General features: G+C 48.1%; 1 protein-coding gene across 3 annotated transcripts in view; it reads left to right on the top strand.

Annotated features, from left to right (window-relative positions):
* Window positions 1–26,796, top strand: part of LOC142880106 (transcription initiation factor TFIID subunit 4) — a 79,873-nt gene that overhangs the window by 12,017 nt on the left and 41,060 nt on the right. For all 3 annotated transcript variants that reach the window (XM_076013775.1, XM_076013777.1, XM_076013776.1), the window contains 7 exons: window positions 1,845–2,057; window positions 5,857–5,932; window positions 6,923–7,043; window positions 14,758–14,927; window positions 19,853–19,983; window positions 22,652–22,777; window positions 26,660–26,716. In XM_076013775.1, the coding sequence (XP_075869890.1) occupies window positions 1,845–2,057; window positions 5,857–5,932; window positions 6,923–7,043; window positions 14,758–14,927; window positions 19,853–19,983; window positions 22,652–22,777; window positions 26,660–26,716 (894 nt within the window). The remainder of the gene's footprint in view (window positions 1–1,844; window positions 2,058–5,856; window positions 5,933–6,922; window positions 7,044–14,757; window positions 14,928–19,852; window positions 19,984–22,651; window positions 22,778–26,659; window positions 26,717–26,796) is intronic.

Here is a 26,796-nt window from a genome sequence, read left to right as displayed (position 1 = left end):
ACTCCTTTCAACAATAACTGAGGTGTTTGGGCCTTCAGCACAGTCCGTCATTGACTGGAAGCACAACTTTCATGTCCAAACCTGATATCTGACAGCAACGAACCTCACCTACACTGCAGAATCTTTAGTCAGCTGCTACGGTTTGTCATTGAAAGTGCGACACTTGGAAAAGGGTGTCAAGAGTGCCAAAATTAAAAAAGAAGAAAAAAAAAAATCTAATTTGCCAAAAAACAGTGACTTACCAGAGCCAATTTTATTTATTTATTTATTTATTTGTTTGTTTTACTGTTGGGAACAAAACCAGTGAGCTCACTGGGAGGTGGACACACATGCGGTGTGATGTTGAGAATATGGAACTTGTGCGGTGACTCTTGGTTTCCCAGTAATGTGCAGTAGTAACATGGCTGCAGCAACAGCAGCAGATCCTCGTGGACCAATCAGGAGAGGGCAGCAAAAGATGCTTTGGTGTTTGAAAGTTGTATGTCGCAAAACCTTTGTTTCCAGTCCTCCACCATGTTGTGTTATTGCTTCTACCTCCGTCTGCCAACAGAACCTGTGTTGTCGGTCCAATTCCAAAGATCTCCCTTGCGATCACATAGAAACCAGACGAGTGACAGTAAATAAAAGTATCACTCACTCCACTTTTCAAACCCTCTGCTGATGTTTATTTATTTATTTTTTCTCCATACTGACCCTGTTAAACATTTTCACATGGTGGCATCAAAGCTGACGATGGCTGGGCCTGACGCTAGCCACACACGCACACAGACACACACACACACACACACACACACACACACACACACACACACGTCTCCCCCCTGGGCTGACTTCTTACTGTGTGTGACAGTGGCCCCCGCAGTCCTGCCTGCCAGTAGCCAGCAGCTTTTTCCAGCCAAACGTGATGAGCGTCACGTCAAGGCGGCCGAGCGCCGAACCCGACCACACACACATGTTGTCATGCAATGTTAGGACGCTTACGTCAAGAAAAAAAATCTGCCTGGAATGAACTTTTGGTGTCGCAACACAGACTCTTCAGGTTGGAGGGAATGAGAAATGGCTGCGGCTCCTCTCATCGCTGCGCTGTTCTGAAGTCTGTGTTTTTTTTTACCCTGAAACTAAAGATTTTGTTCAATCCAATCCACTTTGTTTGTAAAGCACAATTTAAATAAATACAAAGGTTACCAAAGTGCGGTACATGAATAAAAGACAGGATTATAAACGTAGTAGAAAAAGGATAAACATTTCTGTGCACACAAAATCAGCAACCTAAGCGGAGTTAAAAGCCAAAGGAAAGAGGTGCGACTTAAGGAGAGATTTAATTGGACGGTGCAGAGGCCGGGCTGATGTGCAGCGGCAGCGCCTTCCTCAGTTTTGGGTACGGCAGAGAACAGAGAATCCTCGGTCCGAGAGGTTCTGAGAGGTTCCGAGAGGTTGAGAGAGGTAGATTGGGGCGAATAAAAGAAATGAAAGAATTTTAAAATGGATTCTGAAAGGGACCGGTGTAGCCGGTGAAGCCAAGCTACAGTCAGTGTCATGTGCTCAAACATTAAAAGATGTGCAGCTGCATTCTGTACGAGTGGCAGACGTGCAATGCAGGACCCGCTGTAAAGTGCATTACAGTAATCAAGCGGGGTTGTTGTTAATTATGCATTGAACCATCAAATACAGACAAGTTTCCTCCATAGTTGAAGCTGCCTTGAACGTTTCCAATAGCAGCGCTGAGCTACAGCATTTGGTTATTTTTCACCGCCGACTTTCTCATTTTGCACGTGTGTCCAAAAACCTCTGACCGCTCTCTCTCTCTCTCTCTCTCTCTCTCTCTCCTCTCTGCCCGTCAACAGAAAAGCCTTCCGGCCCTGCGGCTGTCTTTGCTGAACAGTCAGCAGTCCCTGACCCAGCCCCCGCAGCAGGGAGTCAAAGCAGTGCCCGCTGGCGTCCCTCCTGCCATGGTGGCTGCTGGCCCAGCTGTCCGCGTTCGCCATCCCAACAGCGTCAGCAGCACCGCGGGCGCCAGCGCGCTGCACGCCGGGACCCACGGACACACAGCTGCCATGGTAGGTGGCGCCGACACGTCCAGCTGCACCGGACATCACTGTGGGAGCCACGCTTTAGATTTGTTATCTTTGACAGCTGATTCGATAAAAAAAAAAAAATAATACAAATAAAACCATGCAACAGAATCTGGCAAATGGCAACTTGCATTAGCGATGAGTGACTTTGTTTGTTCAGTGGTGGCCAGTAGGGGGGGGGAGTCTGCAGTGCCGTGGTGGCCATCGCAGAGAATTGCACCTATTAATATAGAATAGTTGGAAATTGACTCCATATTTTAAGTGGACGATATCGGCAAAGTAAACAAATCAATTAATTATCAGGATTCAAAGGTTTTCAGCAATGTCAGAAAACTAAGATAAGCTAGGATGACTAAAATACCACCCGAACCTGATCTTGATGATCATCCTCTTATACACAGGTACTACCCGAAAGAATTAGAATATCCAGTAAAAGTTGTTTTATTTTGGCAATTTAACATAAAAGATGAACGCAACACATTTTATTGAGCCATTACACGCAAATTGACATCTCAAGCAGTTCCTTGTTGTAACTTTACTGATTAAGATTTTCAGCTTATTAAAACCACAAACCCACACACTCAGAAAATTATTATATATATACATTTTTTTAAGCTGCAAGACCTGATCAGCAAAATCCAAAGAAATAAAAACTTGATATATATTGACATTAATCATATTATTCGTTAATATAATATGTCACATTCACCTTTTAAGTTGAATTGCAGAAATACTACAACCTTTTCAGGATATTCTAATTTTCTGGGTAGCACCTGTAAGACCATCAGTCAGTGCCTGGTGAAGTGAGAACACGGCTGGTTTCCAATAAACAGGCTTCTGTTCTGCTCGTTGGTCTTCGTTTCCTCCGCCTCCCTCTGCGTTAGTGGAGGTGCAGCTGCTGACAATAATCTGTCACTGCACTGCACCAAAGTCCACACTTCATTCATCTTTCTCATCCCTTTGTGATGTCACAGAGGACACCATAGTCCTTCTCAGACAGGTATTGTGTGGCCCTTTTGAGTGCTTATGTGGGAGGGTCAACAACTGCAGCAGTTTCAGAGGAAGCTTTTTCTGGGTGGGAGGGTATAAACAGAGGGCTAAAAGAGTGTGGTGAGGTCAGAGGAGGTCAGGGGAGGTCAGGTGAGGTCACGGGAGGTCAGACCACAGACAGAACTTGCTTGAGTGAGCTTTTATTTCTCTTTTGCATTTTTTCCCTCTCTCCAGCTTCCACTCCTTCTTTTCTCTCTCATTTCTTCACTGTATCTGGCCCTGCATGCCCCCCCCCCCCCCCTCCGCTGTGGAGGGTGAGCTGAGGTAACTGGGTCAGCCCCAGGTCCATTCTGAAAGCAGTGTGGGGGGGCCGCAGTCCATGTCCAGAACATGCCTCAGGTCTTACTCCATCTCTCTCACAGCACACACACACACACACACACACACACACACACACACACACACACACACACACACAGAGTGAGTGACACACAAAGCAGCCATCACACAAAACATAAGTAAATGATGGCCGCTGGCGTCTCCCAGTCGGTATGATGGAGGATATGAAATATCTGCCCTCATGTCAACAGGATGGAAATACTGCTTCATGGTAAATATCTAATATGCAATATCACATATATCAGATTGACCCCATACAGTGTGTCTGTAGTCTGTCAGTCAAGTCCTCAGAAATTCCAACTAATCCAACCGTTACTTTTTCGCTCGCTTCATTTTTCCCGTGGTGATGTCATAAAGGGCACTGACACAGTAGGCCTTCCAAGCCAGTGAGAACACCCCCAGCCAGCCAGCCAGCCAGCCAGGTGCTTCTGGCAAAGGGCCACAGGGAGCCACCTGGTTTTTTTTTTTGTCTCCTTTTGACGGTGGAACCATCAAAGCTTCACAGCATTTCTTTATTCAGAAGAATAAATCTGCTGCTGTTCTAGGATGATTAGTAGCACGTAGTATAGTATCAGACCAGATCTCTTTTTTTGAAAGACTCATAATCTAGAATTGAATTGGTGGTGGCAACGTGTTTTAAATAATTGGGGCCTGAGGTTAAGGTAACTTCACAGGTTCAGTAATACTAGGTGACAGAAAGCAGTCTGCCTTTATCAAGGTCACTGTAAGTGTGCACATGGTACTGACACATTTCTTAAATATGATTTTATAAATATATATAACGTATATATATATGTATATATATATATATTTAATTAGCCCGAAGCAGTGACTTGCTGCAGTTCCTGGTGCGCGCTCTGTTTTGTTCAAATTAAACAGCATCAATTTTATTTTTGGAGAACAAAAGACAAGCGGTGAAATGCAGTCTTTTCCACTTTGCTGAACTTTCTACCTGTTCCTCCCCCTCCTAACTGTGTCGCTGGCTGGCCAGAGGTGCTCGCTATCTCTGCCTCTGCTGAATGCATTATTTTTTCTTCCTCCCCTCGTCCTCCCACTCTCGCAGGGCCCTGCAGTGGATCTCTGGGAAAAATGGCCTCTGTCTTTTTTCTCAGTAGCATGAGCAGTAATATAGCATGTGTCAGGGAATGGAAAACAAGGCTAAAAAATATGCAGCAAGAAGCAAACTGGTAGGAATGGATGGCTGAGCCTGAGGGGCGGCCTGTGGCTGCTACCAAGGAAGGAAGTGACTCTAATAGCTCAGCACAGCTCCCCCTACTTTTATTCTTCTTCTGCTCCCCCTCCCCCCCCTCCTCCGTATCCAGAGCTGCTTTTCTAGTGTGCCACTAATACACCGCTCTTGACTTTTAATTCCTCATCTCAATTTGCAGTCAAAAATGAGCCCTGTTTTTCTGGGTTTTAAACACTGTCCTATATCCACCAGTGGTGAACCAAGTATAATTTAGTGAGGCATTGTTGGGAGAATATACAAATACAAACAGCTAGTTGTTTTTTAGACACTCTAAAAAATCTTACACAATCTGGAATATCATCAAATCTAAATTAGATCTAAATTAGATAATAGCTATATGTTTTGAAACACTATAAAAAAGATATATGTATACGTATATGTATATATATATATATATATATATATATATATATGTATATATATATATGTATATATATGTACATATATATATATATATATATATATATATATATATATTTATACGGGGTGTACTAAAAAATTTGACATCATGCCAATAATTTTGGCGATTCTTGTTGAAATAACCTCAAGCTTTCACAGAATGTATAGAAAGAGATTTTAAATTTCATTTCATTTCATTTATAATGATTTATCTTTGTTGCGTTTTTAGGTTGAGCCCTTGAGCGTCTTGGAATCTGCTCGCACAGTTGTCACCCAGTTGAGCCAGCGTTGCCGTGTCACAGGCGCTGCACGTATTGATGATGTTCAACATCCTAAACTTGAACTCAGACTTATGAGTTTTCAAGATAATTGCTTTTAAAACGATGTCAAATTATTTGGGACTCCCTGTACATATACAGACCGTTGGCGAGAGGCGCCTCCCTCCTCGCTGCAACGCTCTGTTTCCACCTTGCCTGACCTGTGCACGTGAAGAGGACAGCGTGCGTGGCTCCATGCGGGCGACTGCACTGGAAGCAAAATGTCACTCGGGAGGCTGAAAAGCGATCCTGAATGCAACGTAGCATCGCAACTGCACCGGCTGCCTGAATATCTCCGTTCCACCGCTGTACCTGCCACACAGCTGCAGCTGCTGGCAGTGTGACGCCGCAGTGGAATCAACGGTCCGGGCTCTTACAAAGTTGTGTCACTCTGTGAGCTTCACCGTCTCCGTGATTGTCGCCTCCCCAGGGTGTGAAGCCGGCGGGCGCCGTCGGCGGCCAGGTGCGAATGCCCGTGGTCGTCACGCAGTCCGTCAGAGCGCAAGGTGAGAGATTCCTCCGTCTGAATCACACACACACACACACACACACACACACACTCTCTCTCGCTGAGGCTGAATGTGGACTGAGGGCCTTGTGCTCCAGCGGCTGCTCGGACTCAGCGGCGGCCAGGAGTCTCTCTCTAAATGTTCCCTCCGCTGCCTCTCGGATGTGTAAACAGACAGGCGGCGCACAGAGAACAGGTGTTCCACCCCCCCACCCCCCCCTTCGCCGTTTTGTTGTAATATCTTCTCAAACATTTGCTCTGCCGCTTACTCACACTGATTCACAAACACTCCTCTCACTGAAGCCCACAAACATCGCCCCAGCAACACCCAGCACAGCGCTCCCCTAAGACTGCTGCCTGCCTGCCTGCGTGCGTGCGTGCGTGCGCTCAGGTGCTGTTTAGAGTGTGCGTGTGCGTGCGTACATGTGTGCGTGTGTGTGCGTGCGTGTGCACCCTCCAGCCGCCTCTCGCGCCCGCGTGCGCGCCGTCGTAGGTGCATACAAATTTGATCTGCCCCCTTTTCCGAGACCGCCTGCAGTAAAAGATCTGTAGGTTGTTTTATGCCCATAAATTGGAATGCGGGGATAGTTCTAAAAATACTTTTCACTGCCTCTCGGCGAGGAACATGCCTGTTAAAATCAAGTTTAAATTCACTCTGGCAGTCCTTGTGCCTCCCCGGAAAGAAACGTGTCTCGGAGCGGGATGCGATTCCGGGAGTGTAAGGAGAGCCGGTGAAGCGCAGTGATATTGACAAGAGTTGCGCTTGGCGCAGCGACCTGGGGAGAGCGACGGTGCGGCCGGCCTCCTCGGTCTCCGCCCGCAGAGGATGGCGGCCGCAGTGGGAAGGTAGTTTGTTTGGCAGGGGGACGTTTGACGCAGATGGAAAGGGACACTTCAGGGATGACATTATTCCTTTTCCTGTTGTGTGTTTATGCTTGTTGTTTTTTTTTGTTTTTTTTGCTTTTTTTTTTTTTAATTGACTCTGCAGGCACAATGGGGAAGGGAACCATCATGCATGCGGGCAGAGGTGCAGTGGGCGTGGCCACGCAGGTCGCTGCCAGTCAGAAGAACAAGCCCAACGACCCCGGAGGAGGAGGAGGCTCTTTCAGGTGCGACTGGCCAGTCTGCAGGGACTGCTGAGCCGGGTGGAGCCACGTGGGGGCAGCATTTCACCATGAAGCCTCCCCACGCTCACACTCACACTCACACACAGAGCACTACACACACACACAGAGCACTACACACACACACACACCAGTCTACAGGCTACACTCTCAGCTAAGGCTATGAGTGTTTATCCCAGTTGGCCTCCCGGCCACCTGGCTGGCTGGCTGCCTGTCCGGCTGCTCCCAGGGTGGCTGGTTGATCATCGGCAGCCCCCCCCCCCCCCCCCACCCCCCACCATCCCTTCACTACACGGCCCTGCCGGCCGACAGATCGGCCCGGCGTTGGCCCTCCTCCTATCAGTGTCACGAGCCATCGACAGGATTACGGATGAGCTGAATCTTATTTTAGCGATACGCTAATTGCGTCCAGATGGCTGGAATATCTGGATGTGGTTCTGAAAATACCTTTCGGTGGAGTCAAACATACGGCGGCGTATAGCTGCAAGCGCCCCTGCACCCCCCCCCTGCACCCCCACCCCCACCCCCTACCCCCCTCCTCCCGCTCCCTCTGTCTCTGCTCTTGTCTTCGCTTCAGCTGCGCTTTTGTCTCAAAAACATAAAAGGTTCATCGCCCACATGTTGGCCTTTGCGGTCTGCATTCTTTTGTTTTGTTTTTTTTTTTCTGCGCGTGTGCGTGAAGGGATTACATGCTAGCGTGTGTGTGTGTGTGTGTGTCCGTGTGTGTGTGTATATATACACTACATACGTGTCTCCAGCTCTCTGTTCGAAGAGAGAGTCTGTGTGTGTTGTTTGCAAGCGCGTATCAAGTTTCTGTGCCTGCCTGCATCCACATCAACAGCAGGGGGGGTGAAGGGGGGAGGTTGGGAGGTTTTTTATTTATTTATTTTTATTTTATTTTTTTTGCCCTGGCGTGACCGGGCCACTGCAAGAAGAGTGTCTGGGTCACATGGGCCAACGGGTTCATAGTAATGGCCCTACGTCACCTGAGGGGAAAGGCAGCGCCGGGGGCCTCTGATTGATAAACCAATAAATCTTTAGCTGCGTTGGTAATTAAGCTGTCAGGGCCGGCTTGTTACTGACAACCTTATTCCCCCCGCGGTGATGGCAGTGGCCCCTCCGCAGCACACCAGCGTGCCGGGTCTTTCAGCCCGGGCCCAGTGAACAGCAGTGCGCTGTCACGGAAGCAGCACATCACTGGCGTGGTTCTCTTCCACACAGGTCAGGTGACAGTCGGGCCGCGTCTGTCTGTCCAAAACACGCAGGCCACGAGCTGCGTAGCTCCCCCCTCGACTGCTCTGCTCCTGCTGCCTAACTGAGCTGTCAGGTAATTATTACACTTTTGTGATTGTCATATTTCTCAAAGCCCCCTGCAAGCAGTATTGGGTGGTAATCAACAATTCACTCCTCTATTTATTTCTTAACAGAGAGAGAGAGAGAGCGATAGAGGGAGATAGAGAGAGAGAGAGAGAGGGTTAGAGAGAGAGAGCGAGAGAGAGGACATTGACAGATGAATTGACATTCAATGTGGTGCTCACTGAGTGCATCAATGTGGTGTTTAGCACTCAAATTTCATGGAAAGATAAATAAGTTTTGCCACAAACCTACAGGTTGTTGTTTTTGATTAATTATAATCAGCTTTTATATCTATTAGCATCTCTTCCTAACCTCTTGATCAAGGACAAATATCTCATTATCCCTCAGTGTTTATTGTTGTCCTCACCTGGGGTTACAAACTTGAAGACCACTGATTGGACGACCTGTGCTGGGCTGCGATCTGAACCTGACTTGAGCCTGAATCACACGAGAAAAAAACAAAACCAAAGATACCACAAGGTGTGGTTGCACTTTCATCAAACCTCCCGTCAGTAGGACGCAGTCCTGGCAACGTCCACCCCAAAAAAATACTTTTGATATTCTGTCACTTCTGAGTGAAGAAGAAAAGCTGAAGAGAGAAGTGCCTGACTTCTCCAGAGTGCCAGTGAACGCAGCGCGGCCAGCATCCTCAACTGTACTTGGTGGGACCTGATGTGTGTGAGGCTGTCAGTCTGAGCCACCGTCCCAGCGGACCAGCTGTAGCCACACACACACACACACACACACACACACACACACACACACACACACACACACACACACACACACACTGCAGGGCTTGTAGGGTTTCCAGTGCAGCTTCACAGAAGTGAGTGTGTGTGTGTGCGTGTGTGTGTGTGTGTGTGTGTGTGTGTGTGTGTGTCCCTGTACAGACTGAAAGCAGCTGTGTCTCCCCCCACCACCACCTCCGTTCCTCTGTAAACACTTGACATCCGCTGTAATCACAATCGAGCCAGCCAAGGCCCTCAGCCCTCTGCCAAACTCTGAGCTCGGCCTCACTGCAGCCCCACTGCAGCCTCACTGTAGCCTCACTGCAACCTCACTGCAGCCTCACTGTAGCCTCACTGCAACCTCACTGTAGCCTCACTGTAGCCTCACTGCAACCTCACTGTAGCCTCACTGTAGGCTCACTGCAGCCTCACTGTAGCCTCACTGTAGCCTCACTGCAGCCCCACTGTAGCCTCACTGTAGCCTCACTGCAGCCTCACTGTAGCCTCACTGCAGCCCCACTGTAGCCTCACTGTAGCCTCACTGCAACCTCGCTGTAGGCTGCAGCCACACTGTAGCCTCACTGCAGCCTCACTGTAGCCTCACTGCAACCTCACTGTAGCCTCACTGTAGCCTCACTGCAACCTCACTGTAGCCTCACTGTAGCCTCACTGCAGCCACACTGTAGCCTCACTGCAGCCTCACTGTAGCCTCACTGCAACCTCACTGTAGCCTCACTGTAGCCTCACTGCAACCTCACTGTAGCCTCACTGTAGGCTCACTGCAGCCTCACTGTAGCCTCACTGCAGCCCCACTGTAGCCTCACTGTAGCCTCACTGTAGCCTCACTGTAGCGTCACTGCAGCCCCACTGTAGCCTCACTGTAGCCTCACTGCAGCCTCACTGTAGCCTCACTGCAGCCCCACTGTAGCCTCACTGTAGCCTCACTGTAGCGTCACTGCAGCCTCACTGGAGCCCCACTGCAGCCTCACTGTAGCCTCACTGCAGCCCCACTGTAGCCTCACTGCAGCCTCACTGCAGCCTCACTGGAGCCCCACTGCAGCCTCACTGCAGCCTCACTGTAGCGTCACTGCAGCCCCACTGTAGGCTCACTGCAGCTTCACTGCAGCCTCACTGCAGCCTCAGCCTCAGCTGCGCTCCAATCTGACCCCGGCCGGCACGCCGGACTCACATCTGTTGGCATAAACACACAAACACTGACACAGTTGCGTTGCAAAAGACAACACACTTATGCGCGGGGCCGACATGCAAAGTCGGGGAACAAAGCGTTTTGTTGGCCAGTCGCTCCTGCCAACGGCTTCTCGGCCGTCCACCAGCTCCGCTTTTTCCCTTTTTTATTCTTTTTTTTCTTTTTTCCCCCGTCGTGTACCAGCAGAAGCGAGTTCACCCTGTGTGTTTGTGATCGCAGCCTTTGTTCCCCTCGTGCTCGGTTAGCAGGGAAAAAAAAGAGACGGGGATGGTACAAATAACGTTTCGACTCAATTCTAGAAGTTTGTTGATGCGCCGTCTTGGGAAAGACGTGATTGGACCGCGTTCAGATACACTGTCAAGTCGCTCCTGAAGGTCCCTGGGGGGAAGATGGTCGGCGTCCCAAAACACTGGTAGACAAAACCAGAACAATCTGGGAGGCTAATACGTGTTTGTTGACAGCCGCGTCAAAGCCGAGCGCTTGTGACCCACCGCTGGCACAGAGCGCCACCCAGGGACCAGCTTTTGTCAGCACTTTTTTTTTTCCAAGTGTCGAAATAATGACATTTCCCCTCCCTGTTTTCCTGTGCCACCAATGTTGAAATTCATCTTTTTGATCATGTTCACAGGCGGAGCGATGCGTTGGCTCCAACTGATTGTTTCTTCCCCAGGCCGTTTTTTTTTTTTTTTTTTTTTTTGGGGGTATTTTGACACCGATACGCTCGCGCTGCCAATTCATTTTCATGTAAAGAATGCAGAGTGCACACACGCTAGAAATCTGATACATTGCTATAGGTACAGTTTTTTGTTTCACAATATTTTTCAGACTTAATTATGTTACAATGCGAATGATGGCTTTTGTGAAGAGACTATTTTTCAGGGAAGCAACAACAAATGAAAGTCGGCTTACTGGCCGTTTATTAAAAGTAACTTTTTATAAAAGTAAAAGTTATGCAGCAAAAAAATAAAAGCATGAACAACATTGGTAATTTATATTTATAATTTATATATGTATATATGCACATAAATAGTATAGATTCACCTGATCTTTAATTATTGACCGTTGTAATAAAAAACCAAAACAAAAGAAGAGCCGGCTCTGAGCAGACTGCGAGTCATGGCCACAAACCCCCTGAGTGGCTGCTGGAGCCGATGCTCTGAGGAGAAACAGTGGAGGAGCATCAAGCTCGGCCTGTTCACACACATCAATCCAGGACCCCTGCCTGGGCACTGGGACCTTTATCCCACTGGAGCTGGTGGTGAGCGGTTTTGGTGTGTGTGTGTGTGTGTGTGTGTGTGTGTGTGTGTGTGTGTGTGTGCGTGCGTGCGTGCGTGTGTGCGTGCGTGCGCGCGCGCGCGCGCGTGCGTGTGTGTGTGTGCGTGCGTGCGTGCTCTTCACAGAGCCTCAACCTCCAAATGGCAAAGCAATCGTCTTGGCACCCACGGCGTTGCCCTCCTGTGTGAAAAAACACGATGTGGGCACCATGCATATGAATTGATGTGACTGGCGGCTGCAGGTTCCAACCCCGACCAGTAACTGAGAGGCTCGTCTTTAGCTCTCGCGCCAGCTAATTACGTCTGGCCTTTATTAGTGCCGACCGAGGTATGGTCGGCCATGTTTTGCATTTCACATCTCGTTCCCTCCTTTTAATGTCAGACCTGTCTTTGGCTTTACCGTTTGATTTTAAAGCCTGCAGACCCAAACAGTCAAGTTTCTGACCATCCTGGAAAATAAAGTACTCATTACACACTTTTAATATTGCCCATGTCCTGGTTGATGTTCTCTGCACCTTAGCAGCCGCTTGCAATAAAATAACCCCGACATGATCACATGTTTCAAAACCTGTATGGAACTTAAACAATTTTTTTTTTCTTTTTACTTGTGGTCATGCAGTTATCTCAGTGCCAGGTTGCAGCAAGCAGTGTTAGCCCAAGCCCAAAGCTTTTCTGCCTTCAGTGAGACTTTTAGAAGACTTTTTGTTTAATGAATAGATAATAGAGATCACAAAGCTCAATCATATTTGATAATACACTCAATATTAAGTTGTCAGTATTTAGTGAAAGACAGTGTCTTCAGTCTGTGCTGCCTGTTGTACTTGCTGCCAGTTGGTCTTTACGAGCTTTCCACCAAGTTTGTGATATCGGCCGACTTATTGGTTTCATTTAAAGCTGCGGGAATGGCAGCGGTTCTCTCTCTCTCTCTCTCTCTCTCTCTCCCTCTCCCCCTCTCTCTCTCTCTCTCTCTCTGTCTTCACCTGAGTGAGCCTGGCCGCGGGCGAGTTCCTTTTCTCTGGACGAGTTAAGTCATCCGCAAGGACGTGAGGAAGAAAGCAGCGCAGCGTCGTCGTCACAAGCTAATCCTCCCTATCCATGCTCCCATTGTTGTGTGGATCCACTCTGCGGAGGCATAATTAAACAGTGCTGCAGGAGAGGAAAACAGGGCTTGCTGTAATCGTCTTTGTCAACCTCCCTGCTGCGGTGTCAACTTTCATACTGGCTATCTGCGGCTGCACTGGGGAGCAGGAGGGTCTCGGCGGGGTGGAGTTGGCCCACGGGTGTGTTCCCGCCTCGCCTGCGCCACGCACGCACACACTCCCGATCCCCCGGTGCAACTGACGTGGATTGCATTGATGTCAACGGCCGTCGAGTTGAGCCGGTACCAAGTGAGCGGCCTCGCCGTGTGTGTCCCCCCCCCCACCCCCCCGCCCCCCCGCTTCTTTGTTCCCTCCGTCAAAGCCACTCAGGAAATCCTCTGCTCGCTCCGGGCCAGTCCTGTAAGCACAACACGTCGCCGCTCAGTTAATTCAGGCCAGAGTCACCGTCCGTGCCTGCCAACTACAAAAACTGTTGGGGAATATGTCCTGGTGACGACTTGCAGAGAAAGCCACAGACTCGCTGGAGAAAAAACAATGTGGAAAACCCGACCAACTATTGCGATTGTAAAACAATAAAGGAGAAATCGAAGATCACTGCATCAAAGCAGCAGAACGAGGCAGAGATGTGTGGAAGTAGTTTCGCGCATTAAAGGTTATGTGTGTGGTTTTGGGAGATTTTGAAGAATAAACTCCAACATGAAGTGGTTACATTTTAGATTGCAGCGCCCTTTCTCTTTTGTGCCCTGAGGGACTCCGTACCCAGACTCCAAGATGGCTCCCATTCATTTCAATGGCGTTACTCACCCAGCACAGACGCCGAAAAAGTTTTTGACTTCTGCATTCATGGGCCCATAGAGCGTGCGTAGTAGTGTCACTATCCCATCATGCTTCTGTCACTCGCATCATCTATTTGACCAATCAGAACCATTCTGGAGAACATCACTTACAGACACGTAACTGGCCCGTGGGCTGCAGTACCTGGAGTGGCCACTGAGAAAAATCGGCACGCCATATTGCCAGTGCGGCATCCAGTTCTTGTAGTATCTCTATACTCTGAACTTCCCTCTCCTGAGCTTGCCAGTGAGCTACGGTGGACTGCTCACCCAAACCTGGATACTTTCTTCTTCGTTGGTTTATTTCAAGACGCGAGCAGTCACCATAATTCCGAAACCCACTGTCAGGTAAACTGGATTGTCCACAGCAGGCTTCCTTAGAAACATGGCGGTGCAAGATGGCAGCTAACTGGGAGCAATATGGAACTATAGATATTCTTATAAACATATGAGAACCGTTTCCAGGGGAGGAAAACCAAATGACTTTTATTCTACTCTGATTATACGCTCTTATTAATGTATTCATGGGTGGTACATTAAGCTTTTACCAATATAAAAATCCTAAATCAAGCCAAATATTACACACTGGACCTTTAAACATTAGCATGATGCAAGGCTGATCAGCTACCATCCAAACAATCCTCAGGAGCATCCTGACGGCGCTGCGTCCAGACGTTCTTCATCTCCCTGCCTCGCAGTGCCGACACAAATAGACCCCGGAATGGGAATTCTGTGCCATTATGACCAAATCATAGCGCTCGCTCGCAAAAACTAATGCGCATTGGCACGGGAGGAATTATTCATGAGTACAAACAAGATCTCAGAATATATTTTGATAATGTTCGTGGGCGTGTGCCAAACAACCGTCTCCTTTTCTTTGTCGATCCTTCAAATCTGCACCTCTCCAGTGGATTCCGTTTCCCTTTTCTTCTTCTAACGCTTTGGAATGAGCGTTTCCCTTTGCACTGTAAGCCTTGTGCCATCGCAGTGTGGACAGTGTGGACGTGGAGGATGCACCAATCAATCAGTAGTCATGATGGTGCATCAAGGACATAAGGCATTATACAAATACAGCACATTAGCTAAACTTGATTCTTAGTCTCTTCAGTTGTGCCTTGAGTTAATCTCATCTAATCTAATCTGAAGAAGTTTTAATTTCAACGCTTTGCTGACCTTTCCCTGATCTCTGACTTGACAGGGATGACGATGACATCAACGACGTGGCTTCCATGGCTGGAGTCAACCTGAACGAAGAGAGTGCGAGAATACTGGCCACCAACTCGGACCTGGTCGGGACGCAGATCCGCTCGTGTAAAGACGAGGCCTTTCTCCACCCGGGACTGCTGCACCGGCGAATACTGGAAGCAGGTAACAATCTGATTTTAGTTCATAGTACTGCTCTAAACCTGAGTCAAAAATGCACAATGTGCAGTACAATGCAGTTAATGGTGCTAAATGGAGGCGTAAAGTAAGACACAAAGCATCAAGTTTTTTGTGTGTTTTTTTTTCAACACATAATGGTGGGATTGTAAAAAGGGACACAAGCACAACTCTCATTAATTAATAAACATCATTTTGGATGGTGAATCTACAAATCCTCATTTATTATCATCATAATAAAGTGTAAATTAGTAGTGCACCATAGATCTGACCCAACAACACACCTTACAGGACCGGTGAGCCCATTGCTCCACAACTGGGTCGGGTTAATGTGTATGTCTGTAAAAGGCCTTGCACGTTATAAAAGAAAAATGTGTTTCTTAATTGTTTTTCTTAAATATTTTTAAAGATAATAAAAAAAAAAAAAATGTTTGGAAAAATGACACGTGAAAAGTGTCAAGTTGCGCCGGCACTCAGAAAACAGCAAGTAAGGCAGAACTGGACTGACAGTGGCGCTGTGAGGTGTGCAGCCTCGACGGGGGCCGCGGCTTCAAAGTGCTTCTGGTTGCTGCTGGAGTTCCAGCTAAGCGCTCATAAATCAAGCTGCCGATGGAAAAATCTTTATGTTTTTGAGTGCGTGCAGCAACCCACCCTCTTCCCCCCAGCGCGCGCACACACACACACACACACACACACACACACTCACACTCACACACACACACTTTGAAAAACAAGCCTTGCGCTGGGAGTCCAGGCGGCAGCGGCGGCGGCGGCGGCGGCGCTGATGAAATCACTGCCTGTTGTCTTTTGTGTGAGGAACATGTTGTTTCTGTATCCAGTGTGTCATCACTAAAGACAGTTTTGATTCTCTGGCGTTGGGGGGCTGAGCCTCCTTCTCTTGTTTGGCCTCGGTTTAAATTTGATACACTTAACAATTCTTTCACCTCCTTTAATGAATTCTTCAGTGGCTGTCTGAACTCGCTGGACCGCAGGCGCACACATAAATACTTTATGGGTTTGTCTTTTGAAGGCTGCTTGTCAGATTGTCCTCTGGACTGGAGGAACCGAGTTTAGAGGGATGAGACTCGGCGGTGAGATTTTGATTTGCTCGCCTTCTCTTCTCTTCATTGGATCCTGACAGTCAGGGCCGCTATTGCCGCGTTGCGTGTGCTAATCGATCGGGGCGGGGAAGACTCTGCTTTTTGTTCTCGACGTCACGTGACCACGTCTTCATTACCACTTTTTGTTTTGTGTTTTTTTTTAACTGCCGGCTGTCGCTTTTCCTGCTTGAAATGCGCGTTAAAGGTCCAGTGAGCAGATTTTGGCTTCATTTATGATTTTCATATTGGTAATGGTCATGGCGGCGGCCAAGGAAGCTACCTGACACTGGCCTGAACCAAACGCACTCAAGATTTCACACACTGGACCCTGAAGCCTCCGTCTGCACAGTGGAACCAGTGAGAGGGTTCAGCGAGCGTCGTTAGCCGAGTGTCTCCTGTGCACCAGATCAACAAACGCACGTCATAATTCCGCGCGACAGGGAGTCTGGCGCCCTCATCTTGTTTTTATCTCAATTAAAGTATCTTTGGTGTAGCACCGAGGCCCCGCAGGGTCGGCCTTATTTTTTTTATTATTATTATTTTTTTTCCTCCTCGCGTGGTTGTTATCCCGTCACCTCGGGGCTGGAGGGGGGTTTGTTTTAAAAATGCAAATCTTTCCTCAGGCTGCGGCGCAGCATGATACGAGGCAGTAGGGTTGGGCGCCCCCTGCTGGGCAAGTGGCACTTCTGCAGCTTTGTTGTGTCAGTGATTGGCCAGCCTGCACCCTGGGCTGACAGCAGTCCGAGGGAGGCTCCCCCGGCCTGCCAGCTCCGCTCCGTCACCAGGTCGGGCTGCGGCTCTTCGCTCTTCCACCACTTGGACTCCACTCGTTCACATCCGCCCAAAACTTCCCCGTGACCTCCGCTACCCTCTTCATACACCTCCGCCGGTGTGCTGCCAGCATCCCTCCCTCTTCCCTGGTCACTGGTTGTATGGGAGAGCTCCGTCCTCTGGTGTCCTCCTCTGGTGTCCTCCTCTGGTGTCTTCCTCTGGTGTCCTCCTCTGGTGTCCTCCTCTGGTGTCTTCCTCTGGTGTCTTCCTCTGGTGTCCTCCTCTGGTGTCTTCCTCTGGTGTCCTCCTCTGGTGTCCTCAGCTCCAGCAGGGATTCCAGTGCGAGGCCTTCGCTGCCTCTTTTATCCCCTTCTTCTTTATTTCGCTCCCCTCCTGCGCTTCGTAGCCTCCAAGCAAACGCTTGTGCCGCCCGGCTCTCGCAATACTCCGCCTCCCTCCCCTTCAAAAGGTCTCCAGGCTGCTCCTTGGGCTCCCCATTGCCCCCCCCCCACTCCCTCCACAAAAACTAGCAACTCACACCCCAAGGAAGCAGAACACAGGCACAGCAGGAGCTCTCCAGAAAAGCACCTCCAAACTAATGGCGGTCCACCAATTCCCACGACAGATGCGCGCACGCACACACGAGCTTATTACATCCATTTACATTGGTGGGCAGACGGCAACATGGCAGGTTTGTGAGAGAGACACACAAATACACACAAACGCAGTGGTTTGGTTTGTCAGATTCACGTGTTTATTGAATATTTTTGTATCTTCAGAAGCTCCGGCTAATGGCAAAGATGATCTCACCAACCTCTGAACTGCATGGTCCATGTCTGGTTAAACCGCTTATGACTTTCTCGTCTTACAGTGACCACATTTGGAGGCACCGTCACCTCGTTTGTGCGGTCAACATTAGAGGTTTATTTGCCATTCTGAGGAAAGACCAATGGGCTGAGCTGAAGGGGAACTAAAAGAACTGCTTCTATTTTCGTCTGCTCTTGAGTCAGAGACAAGGTCAAGGACCAGGGTAAAGATTTTCTTAACAATCTTAATTAAAACAAAAATAAAATACAGTGTAAAAGTAAGTGCAGCAAGTCAGTGAACAGAACAGATTTTTGCAATTACCTCCAAAGTGATTCATTAAGGCCTCCTCAGAATTTGTCAATAACATCTGGGGGTGTTTATGTAGATCTCCAGAGAGCTCGTGACAATGTTCAGCTGCTCGGCTCTGCAGTGCACTGAGTGCAGGTACAATTCATCTCCCCTCAGCTTCTAACCAGGGCTGCACAATGTTAGGAAAGCGTGCAGGATATAATAAACCTGTTGAGTTGTGCCAGAGTGATAAGAGAAACATAAAACTTCTTCATCAAGCAGCACTAACGCTGCTTTGCTGTTGGTTTGGATCCACTGGCGACCCCAGTTGAGTTGAGTTGAGTAAATTGATGCGCACAAAGAAATAAAGGAAGCCTTATTTCCATTCTGCCGTGGTTTTATTGACGGAAACCCTCGAAAACAGACGGTGAAGCAACTCACTTGCGCTGCAAAGTACTTTGTTAACTTTGTGGACCTTCATCCTCATCATACTTTGATGATTGTGTGTTGCCATTGTGCTGTATTGTAATATTATTACCATTGCTGTCGCTCTTTACTGCTGTTGTTGGCCTCCTTGTAAAGGGACTGCGCCTATAACAACTGACAGGGGGAGCGTCAGTGGAAATGGCTGGAACTGGGTCCAATCACAACCCTGCAAAACGGGCTGCTGTACACTGTACACTGTCCTCTTGGAAGAGGTCAAAGATCAGAGCAGTCACCTGACACTCATCGTGGAAATGGAGCGACATTTAAAACACTGCTGAGAGAGAGAGAGAGACAGAGAGAGAGAGAGAAGTCGGTTTGGTCGAGCCAACCATCGGGCTGACTGAAGGTTTTTCCGGCTGCGTTCCAATTTGCTCATCCCGAGTGGAAACGTTCTGATGTTGTCGTTAGCATGTTATCCTTGTCATCTTTTTGCTCTTACGCACAGAAACGCACGAAGACTTAAAAGTCGTCCACCTCATTAGTGCACTGCCAGCTGTTTTTAGGTCAGCCTTTATGTGAATAATATTGATTTGATCATCACAGATTAAAAAGCTGTTGTTATTTCTCCAAAGGAAAAAAAGAGGAATGCGTCCCTCTCTCCCTCCCCGCTCTTTTAAACTTTCTCTGAAATATTAATGTCCCTAAAAAGGATGTTATTTTTCAGGAAATGGGAGCCTGTTAGAGATTTCCTTTGACCTCGTGACATTGCCACATGTATTGCCACAGTAATTATAAGGCTAACAGGGCTGCCTCCATCTATTTCAAAGCCAGAGCGAGGGAGCGGTATATGTATTGTTCAGCTGATTTAAATAATTGGTGTGGTTTACTTAAAACGGTGCCAGGGAGAAAATTATGGTAATGGAAAAAAATTCAAAAGCCAGTTGAAAACAGATAGTAACCCTGCCAAAGTCAGTGCCCCCTTCTCTTCTTGTTATGACTTCAGATGAGTTTAGTTGGAAGGAAACTAAATTATTCTCCTCTCTCACGGAACAACATGGCCACAGTGGTTCTACGCACTGGGAAGAGCTGAGCGAGCACAGCCGCTCTGGATGCTGAGAAATGAACTCACTTTCCTGTGCAATGAGTCCTACTTCTGGGAGTTTGTCGCACACACTAACCCTTTTTTTCTGTGTGTGTGTGTGTGTGTGTGTGTGTGTGTGTGTGTGTGTTGATGTGCGTGGCTTGAGTTACCAAAACAAGACATTAATTTGTTTTTTTGCCATTTTTTTGCGTGCCATTATTGTCATTTCTGGAAACAAAAGAGTCACCGATGATAAATCAGCCTCGCAATAAAAACAGGGATTAAAGGAACATTACAAAGACTCACAATCTGCTTGTCATTATGCAATGCCAAAACACAAAGTGTATGTTGACAAATGATACTTTAGGTTTGTTTTAATGACTCACTCCTGCCGTTGGTCTGGTCCCAAACGTCTGCGTGCCTCTGTGTTTCTGCCGCAGCCAAGAGGTTCGGAGTGACCGAGGTCCCCGTGGAGACGGTGACGTTCATCTCGCACGCTGCACAGTCGCGGCTTCGCACCGTCGTGGAGAAGGTTTCCACGATCGCGCAGCACCGGCTGGACTCCTGTAAGGTACGAGACGACACGCGCGCCGACTGAGCTCAGCTGCTGGAGGTGTTGCTCTGCTGGCTTTTAAACCGACTTTTTGAAAATAATTCTTAAGTGCATCCAAATGAATTTTCACATTTTATCTGAATAATTCAGTTTTCAGAGTTTTAGGAATACAGAATTTTAATTATTCTATAATGTCCAAGGTATCTTGTAGTTGTTTGTGCAGCACTTTGTGTCATTTCACTTGCTGCCACATCCTGTTGAATTATGGGACATGCATCAACACCCTAAAGGTCCCACATGATACAAAATTCCTGTTTATGTGGTTTTGCGAAAATAATGTGTTGCTATATTTTGTCATTGAACTCATTGAAAGTGAGCAAAATCCTTCCTCCGTTTCTTTTGCTGGCTCCAGTTTGTGTTTTTTGAAGAAACCCTCTGGACATGGGTGGTTTGGAAGGTCACACAGGCCACCGAGGCCTCAGTCAGTTCGCTCCCAGGCCGAAGCCTTCTCTCATCTGGCTGTAAACAGAGGGCTAACTATGTTTTTTATTTTTTTATTTTTTTGATAATGAACCAGGGCGAGGTTGCTCCACCGTCGTCCCGGATGACAAAACAAAGATCAGTCCAACAAAGGGGTCCAGTCACCTTGTGGACCTTCTAACTGACGGGATCATTTCAGAGTTCCACCTTTTCCTGCACGTCTTGGACGGTGAAGCTGAACCCCTCTCTGTGCTTCTGTTGCTCTGACTTCTTGTCAAGGACTCCATCAGAAATCAGTCGACCAGCCCTCTGCATGACGGGGGGGCGGGGGGTGGGGGCATTGTTCTGGGAGACAGTCGGTAAAAAGTTAAGTTGCTGAAAAGTGTTGAAGCAGAGTGAACAGTGGAGCTCGGTGGGGACGTCGCACACATGCACGCAAACACACAAACACACAAACACAAACGCGGCGAGCTCGGATGGTCCCGTTTGGCGCTCGGCTGCCGTTTTATCCGATAAAATTTTTGAATAACAAATTAAAATAAAAACCACCAGGGCGCGCCGCTGAAACAAACGCGTACAGTTCAACAGCAGGAAACCCTGCAGTTAACAAACAGGCGAGCTGAGGCTGTTTTGCGCAGGCAGCCAAAACTTGTGACTCCAAAGAGTCGTCAGCGCTCACTTCCCTCCGTCGCCACTGGTGACTCGTTGACTCGTCGCCTCGCCCTTTCTAATGGAACCACGCAACCACATTTAATTGGCGCACATTAAAGCAGCTCGGCGACAAACCGGAATCTGGGTGTTGTTGGGAGAAGTGGGGGGGAAACTTTGAAAAATGTTTTGTTTTTTTGCACCCCCACGCCCCCCCACCCCTCCTGACACCATGGATTGGAGGTGGAGGAGGAGGAGGAGGAGGAGGAGGAGAAGAAGGAGGAGGAGAAGCCTCGCTACAGCTGTCCCCATCTTGTTTTGCCATTCTTCTTCTTCTTCTTCTTCTTCTTCTTCTTGTTCATTCTTTTCCTCTTTTGTGGTTTTGTAAATGAGGTGTGTGCGTGTGTGTGTGTGTGTGTGCGGGAGGGAGGGAGGGAGAGAGAGAGGAAGGCACGGAACTCTGTGAAGCCACTCTGTTGACATCAGCGGAAAAGAAAAAGAGCGAGAGGGGAGAAAAAAAAAGAGAAAAGACCAAAAGATGAAGCGGCCTGAAAGAACAACCGGGCTTTGGCTGCGGCGGCGGTGGCGGTGGCGGCGGCGGCGGCGGCGGCAGGAGCTACGGCGAGAGTGCAGGCTCAGCGCCGCAACAAAGAGGAGGGAAGCTGGATGAGAGAGAGAGGGAGAGAGAGAGAGAGAGAGAGAGAACGGGGGCGCTGGCGATGAGCCTCCTCTGATGTGTCTTTGTGCTCTGTGCCACCCAGCTTCTCCCTCACACACACACACACACACACACACACACACACTTCACATGGTTAACCAGAGTCATATAGAAATCAAGTGGAATAGAGAACAGAGATGCACAGGAGACACTCGCACTCTGCCACACTGCGCACATGTGAAATAAGACATTTATCTTATTAACTTTTGATGACCTACAAAAGTTGTTTTCTTTTTCTTTTCTTTTCTTTTTTTTTTTACACTTGACTTTTCTCTTTCCCAAGTGGGAGGTGAAGCGCAGTAGATGCAAACAGAAGTTCTTTGTGCCGACGAGAAGGAAAGTTGACGTGTGTTCAGGTCTGCCGAGAGGAGCCGAGTCTGAACGACGGCGGCGTGAACTCTCACCATCAACCATCAGAGATTTATTTTTTTTCTCCATGGTTTATTATCACACGAAGAAGCAGCTTGTTTATCATCATCTGGGTGTCTGACTCCTGGATGAAGGGATTTTTCTTCTAGATGGCCAACGTCTCAAACAGTCCAATACGCAACACGTGCAGTATTTGAAAAGTTCCTCTTTCGTCCCAGACACAGTGGACAAGCCTCAGCCTGACAACCTCCTGCAAATAGAACAAACTCATCAAAGTCTAATCTGACTTCTCTCCTTGTCCAAGTTTACGTGCTGTTGAGAAAAATTGAATTAGTGACGGGACATTTTTAACTTTAAAATGTTCTCAGGAAATTGTGTCCGGATCAGGCGGCGTCACTGCGTCCGGGTGAGAGGAAGGCAGAGTGGAACTTGCTCCCTTTGTCAGTGACGGTGTCTCCTTCTCCCCGGCAGGACGACGAGGGCTACGAGCAGGCGGCAGACGTGCGCTCGCAGCTGCGCTTCTTCGAGCAGCTGGAGAGGATGGAGAAGCAGCGCAAAGACGAGCAGGAGCGAGAGATCCTGCTGAAAGCCGCCAAAGTGAGCCGTCCTCCCTCTGCCATCTGTGGGAGGGAGTGTGCGTGTGTGTGTGTGTGTGTGTGTGTGTGTGTGTGTGTGTGTGTGCGCGCGCGATCTTAAGAAGGTGATCTTAAAGCAGCAGAAGATCAGCACTTGACAAAAAAGCCATTTGTAAACATTTTAACAAAATGAATTCAATTCATTTTTTGCACTGAACACAGTGCGGGTTCTCATTGCAGCAGAACTCGGCATCTTCGCTGCATTATTGTGTGGCGTTTGTGCCATGCGGGATATTAGAAAGTCCTGTGGTTGATGAGAAGTGACCTGTCCACAGAGTTTGTGGAGAGATGAGCTGTCCAGTCTTCACGCTGCTCTTTACCAGCAGGACTGGTGGAGTTCCTGTTTGCAGGGTTTATCTTCTGGCTATGGAGATCACAGGAAGCTCACTCAGCAGATGGTTTCAGCCCACAGGTCTGTCTCTGGCTTCCTGGCCCTCGTTGCCATGGTGTTGAGTTCAGGAAGTCGTTTTGAGAGAAAATCTTTGCTGAATGATTGTGCAACATTGAACGCCACATCGTGTGAGAAAATGTCTTCAGGTGTCAGAGTCAACTGCCTTATTCTGTTTGTATAAACTCAACATCTTATTTGAAAAAAATAACAACTTAAAAAGTGCATCGAAACAGTTGTTTATTCTATAAAATACAGATTTTCCCCGAAGAACCTAAATGACAGTTTTTGTTTTCTTTTATTTTGAATAACTGTGGTTGCTCAAATTATGGCCCACAACTGAACATTAACTAATTGACTAATTCATTATTTTTCCTATGTTTCTTTGCGCGGTGCAGTGTTAAAGTGTCCTGATCATAAATGAAGATGCACATAAAATAATGAGATTCACTCTGCTCCTCTTCTGCCTCACCTGGTATTCTAATGGTACTAAATACATCTAGATATAAACCCTATGTACCTTATATTATCTGACAGTAGAGTCCTATAGATTTTACACACTGGAAAGAATATGAAAGATATTCAGCATTTATTTGCCTTTTCAAACAAGACCAATGAACAAGCTTTAACTACTGCACTCCTGAGATGTGCTGGTGTGAGCTCACTACCTGCTCACTACCTGCTCACTACCTGCTCTCCTGCTCCTGGAGGAGATGACAGAAACCTCCATGTTGATCTTTGTTTGGATTCATTTGGAAAACATTTGAGGAATCTTGGAAAACATTGGATGGAAAAGAGGAAAATGATGCGTGCGGGAGTTGAATGGCAGTGTAGTGGCCGTGAAGCCTGCATGGGTTCACTGAGGAGCTGAGCTGCAGGTGGGGCAGTGCCACCAACACAAGTTGGAGACATTTTCCAAACCCAGGTTAATAAATGAAAATGTCAGTGATTTCTGCTGGAGGAGCAGTAAATTCCTCCACTGGAACTTTATATTTGGAAAAATAAAAATATTTCTATTGACCAAAAATTCAATATCAAGTTAACTTTAGTGTTTCCAAAAACAACCCAGAGCCAAATGAGACTAGAACAGCCCTCTGGCTGTTGAGGAAGTGGAAGTTAACAAAACTAGGCAAGGTAAAAAAAAAAAAAAAAAAAAGGAAAAGAAAGAAAGAAACTAAAAAAAAAAGGAAATGAAATATGAAATAATCACCGAAATAATCACAAGATCTGAATTGGAATGTGATGGTGTCACGGATCGATTGCGTTCCTCAGAGAGGGAGCTGACAGAGTGAGAGGATTTACACGCTGAGTGCCCTGCTCAGCGTGGCAGCGTCAGCCCCGCGCTCTGCTGCTCCTCCTCCTCTCCTCCTCCTCTCCGCTGCTCCTCTGCTGCTCCTCTCTGCTCCCCTCGTCTCTCCTGGTACAGTGGGAGGAATCAGGGCAGCTGACGGAGGAGATGTGAAGCTGGCCGGTGGTGGTGCTGCTGGTGGTGGTGGTGGTGGTGGAGGTGGTGCTGCCCTGGGTAAACAGAGACCCCTCCCTCTCCGCCCTCTCCTCCCTCCTCCCTCTCCTCCCTCTCCCCTCTCCGCCCTCTCCTCCCTCTCCTCCGCCCACCACCGTCCCGCCCCGGCGTCGGCTAATTTGACCTCTTGAACGGAAAGGAATAAAAAAAAAAAAACACCCTACGAAAAAATAATCCCCTCCACCCCCGTCCCCGTCCTTTCTTCTCTTCTTCCCTCCACAACAACTACACCCCCCACCCTCCAACCATCGCCACCCCCTCCTCGCCGCCCATTTAAAATATGACTCAAGTCCTGAGGGACGTCGGGGCCGACCGGAGGGCAAACACATTAGTCTTAGTTGAGATACCAACCAGTACGTGAGCCGCCTGATATATTTAAATCCAATTAGCAGGGAGGCTAAAGGAGGAGCAGCTCTCCGTCCATGAGTCGGGGGGGGGGAGGAGGGTGGGTTATAGGGGTGGTGGAGCTGGAGGTCAGAGGTCGGGGAGACCTGCATCAGAGGGAGGGCCCAGCAGCCCGCTCGCTTTGATTGGTGATTAGAAAGCAGGAAGGACGGTCGACACAGAGTAAATATGAGCGTTTTTATAACCAGGCGGTGCATCAGGATGCTACTGAATGACAGTCTGTGCTAGTGTGGTGTTGAAGCTGCAGAAACTCCTGAGAAGTTTGATAGAGATGATGTGTGATTTCCCCACGTCGAGTCATTAAGGAGAAAATTCAACAGTGGCTTATTAAAAAAAAAAACAACAAAAAAACAGCATGCAAGAGCAAAATAATGTGGACAGCAACTGATGCACCTGCAGGAATATCTCGCTAATTCAGGTGTGTTTGGTAAATAACCACCATACATGTTCACGTCTGTAGGTTGAAGGGAGCTTTATTGTCAATGCTGCAATGTTTGCAACACTATAGAGGATTGCAATTGCATTTCTCAAGGACCCACAGTGCTCCAGTGAATATTGACTATAACATTACTGAAATATAAATAATAATAATAAAAAAAAGAATAAAATAATATAACATTTAAATCTCAAGAAATCGAATCACAAATCCTTGAATATTTCAGCCGCAGCTAGATTCTTCTGGCCCTCGCCTGAATCCGAGCTAATTCCTCCATGGGGAGAGCAGAAAGATGGTAGCAGATCCTGCATGTAGCGGCGCTCAGGCTGCCGACACGCCTGCAGAGCTCGACGGACTCGTGCTGAAGGATTCCCAGGGACAAGAACATCCACCCAGATCATGGCTGATGATTAGAATAGAAGAGCTGCGAAGCCAGCAACACACACACACACACACACACACACACACACACACACACACACACACACACACACACACGTCTGCTGCTCATGGCAACTGATAGCCATGCCAGCTCACAGTGACACACACACACACACACACACACACACACACACACACACACACAGCGGTTGATACTCACCAGCATCCCCTGCCCTGTGTGTGTGTGTATGACCGTGTGTGTGTGTGTGTGTGTGTGTGAATGACTGTGTGTGTGTATGACTGTGTGTGTGTGTGTGTGTGTGTGCTGGCTCGTGCAGAATTCTTAATAACCTCTTTTGATTAGAATCTCCCTGCGGCGGCTTATTTAGGGCTGGATTTGGAGCGGGTTTAAAGGCCAGCGACCCCCGGGGGGCGCTCCATTGCACTCCTCTCAATTCAAATACAATGTCCTTGACACCTCTGGATCCTGTTCCCGTTTTGCACTATTTTTGCTGCTGCAGCAACAGATGAGTAGCTTGGGTGTGCATGTGCACGTGTGTGTGTGTGTGTGTGTGTGTGTGTGTGTGTGTGTGTGTGTGTGTGTGTGTGAGTGAGATTGGGGAGGGGGGGGCGGGTCTCCTTAAACCAGCTGTTAACCTGTGTCCCTCCTTCTCTTATTTTACTATTATTATTTATTATTTCTCCTCCTCAGAGTCGCTCCAGGCAGGAGGACCCAGAACAGGCTCGGCTCAAGCAGAAAGCCAAGGAGGTGAGCGCCCAGCACATCATTACCCTTGACATTTTCCCCCGACGCCGACGTATTAATTTTTCATGCCTCGCTACATATGT

The sequence above is a fragment of the Nelusetta ayraudi genome, unplaced genomic scaffold (genome assembly GCF_046127955.1).
Source record: "Nelusetta ayraudi isolate G7.1 ecotype Tasmania unplaced genomic scaffold, CSIRO-AGI_Nayr_v1 ptg000157l, whole genome shotgun sequence".
NCBI classification, from domain to species: domain Eukaryota; kingdom Metazoa; phylum Chordata; class Actinopteri; order Tetraodontiformes; family Monacanthidae; genus Nelusetta; species Nelusetta ayraudi.
The sequence above is the reverse complement of the archived record's forward strand: the minus strand, read 5'-3'. Positions and strand labels throughout refer to the sequence as shown.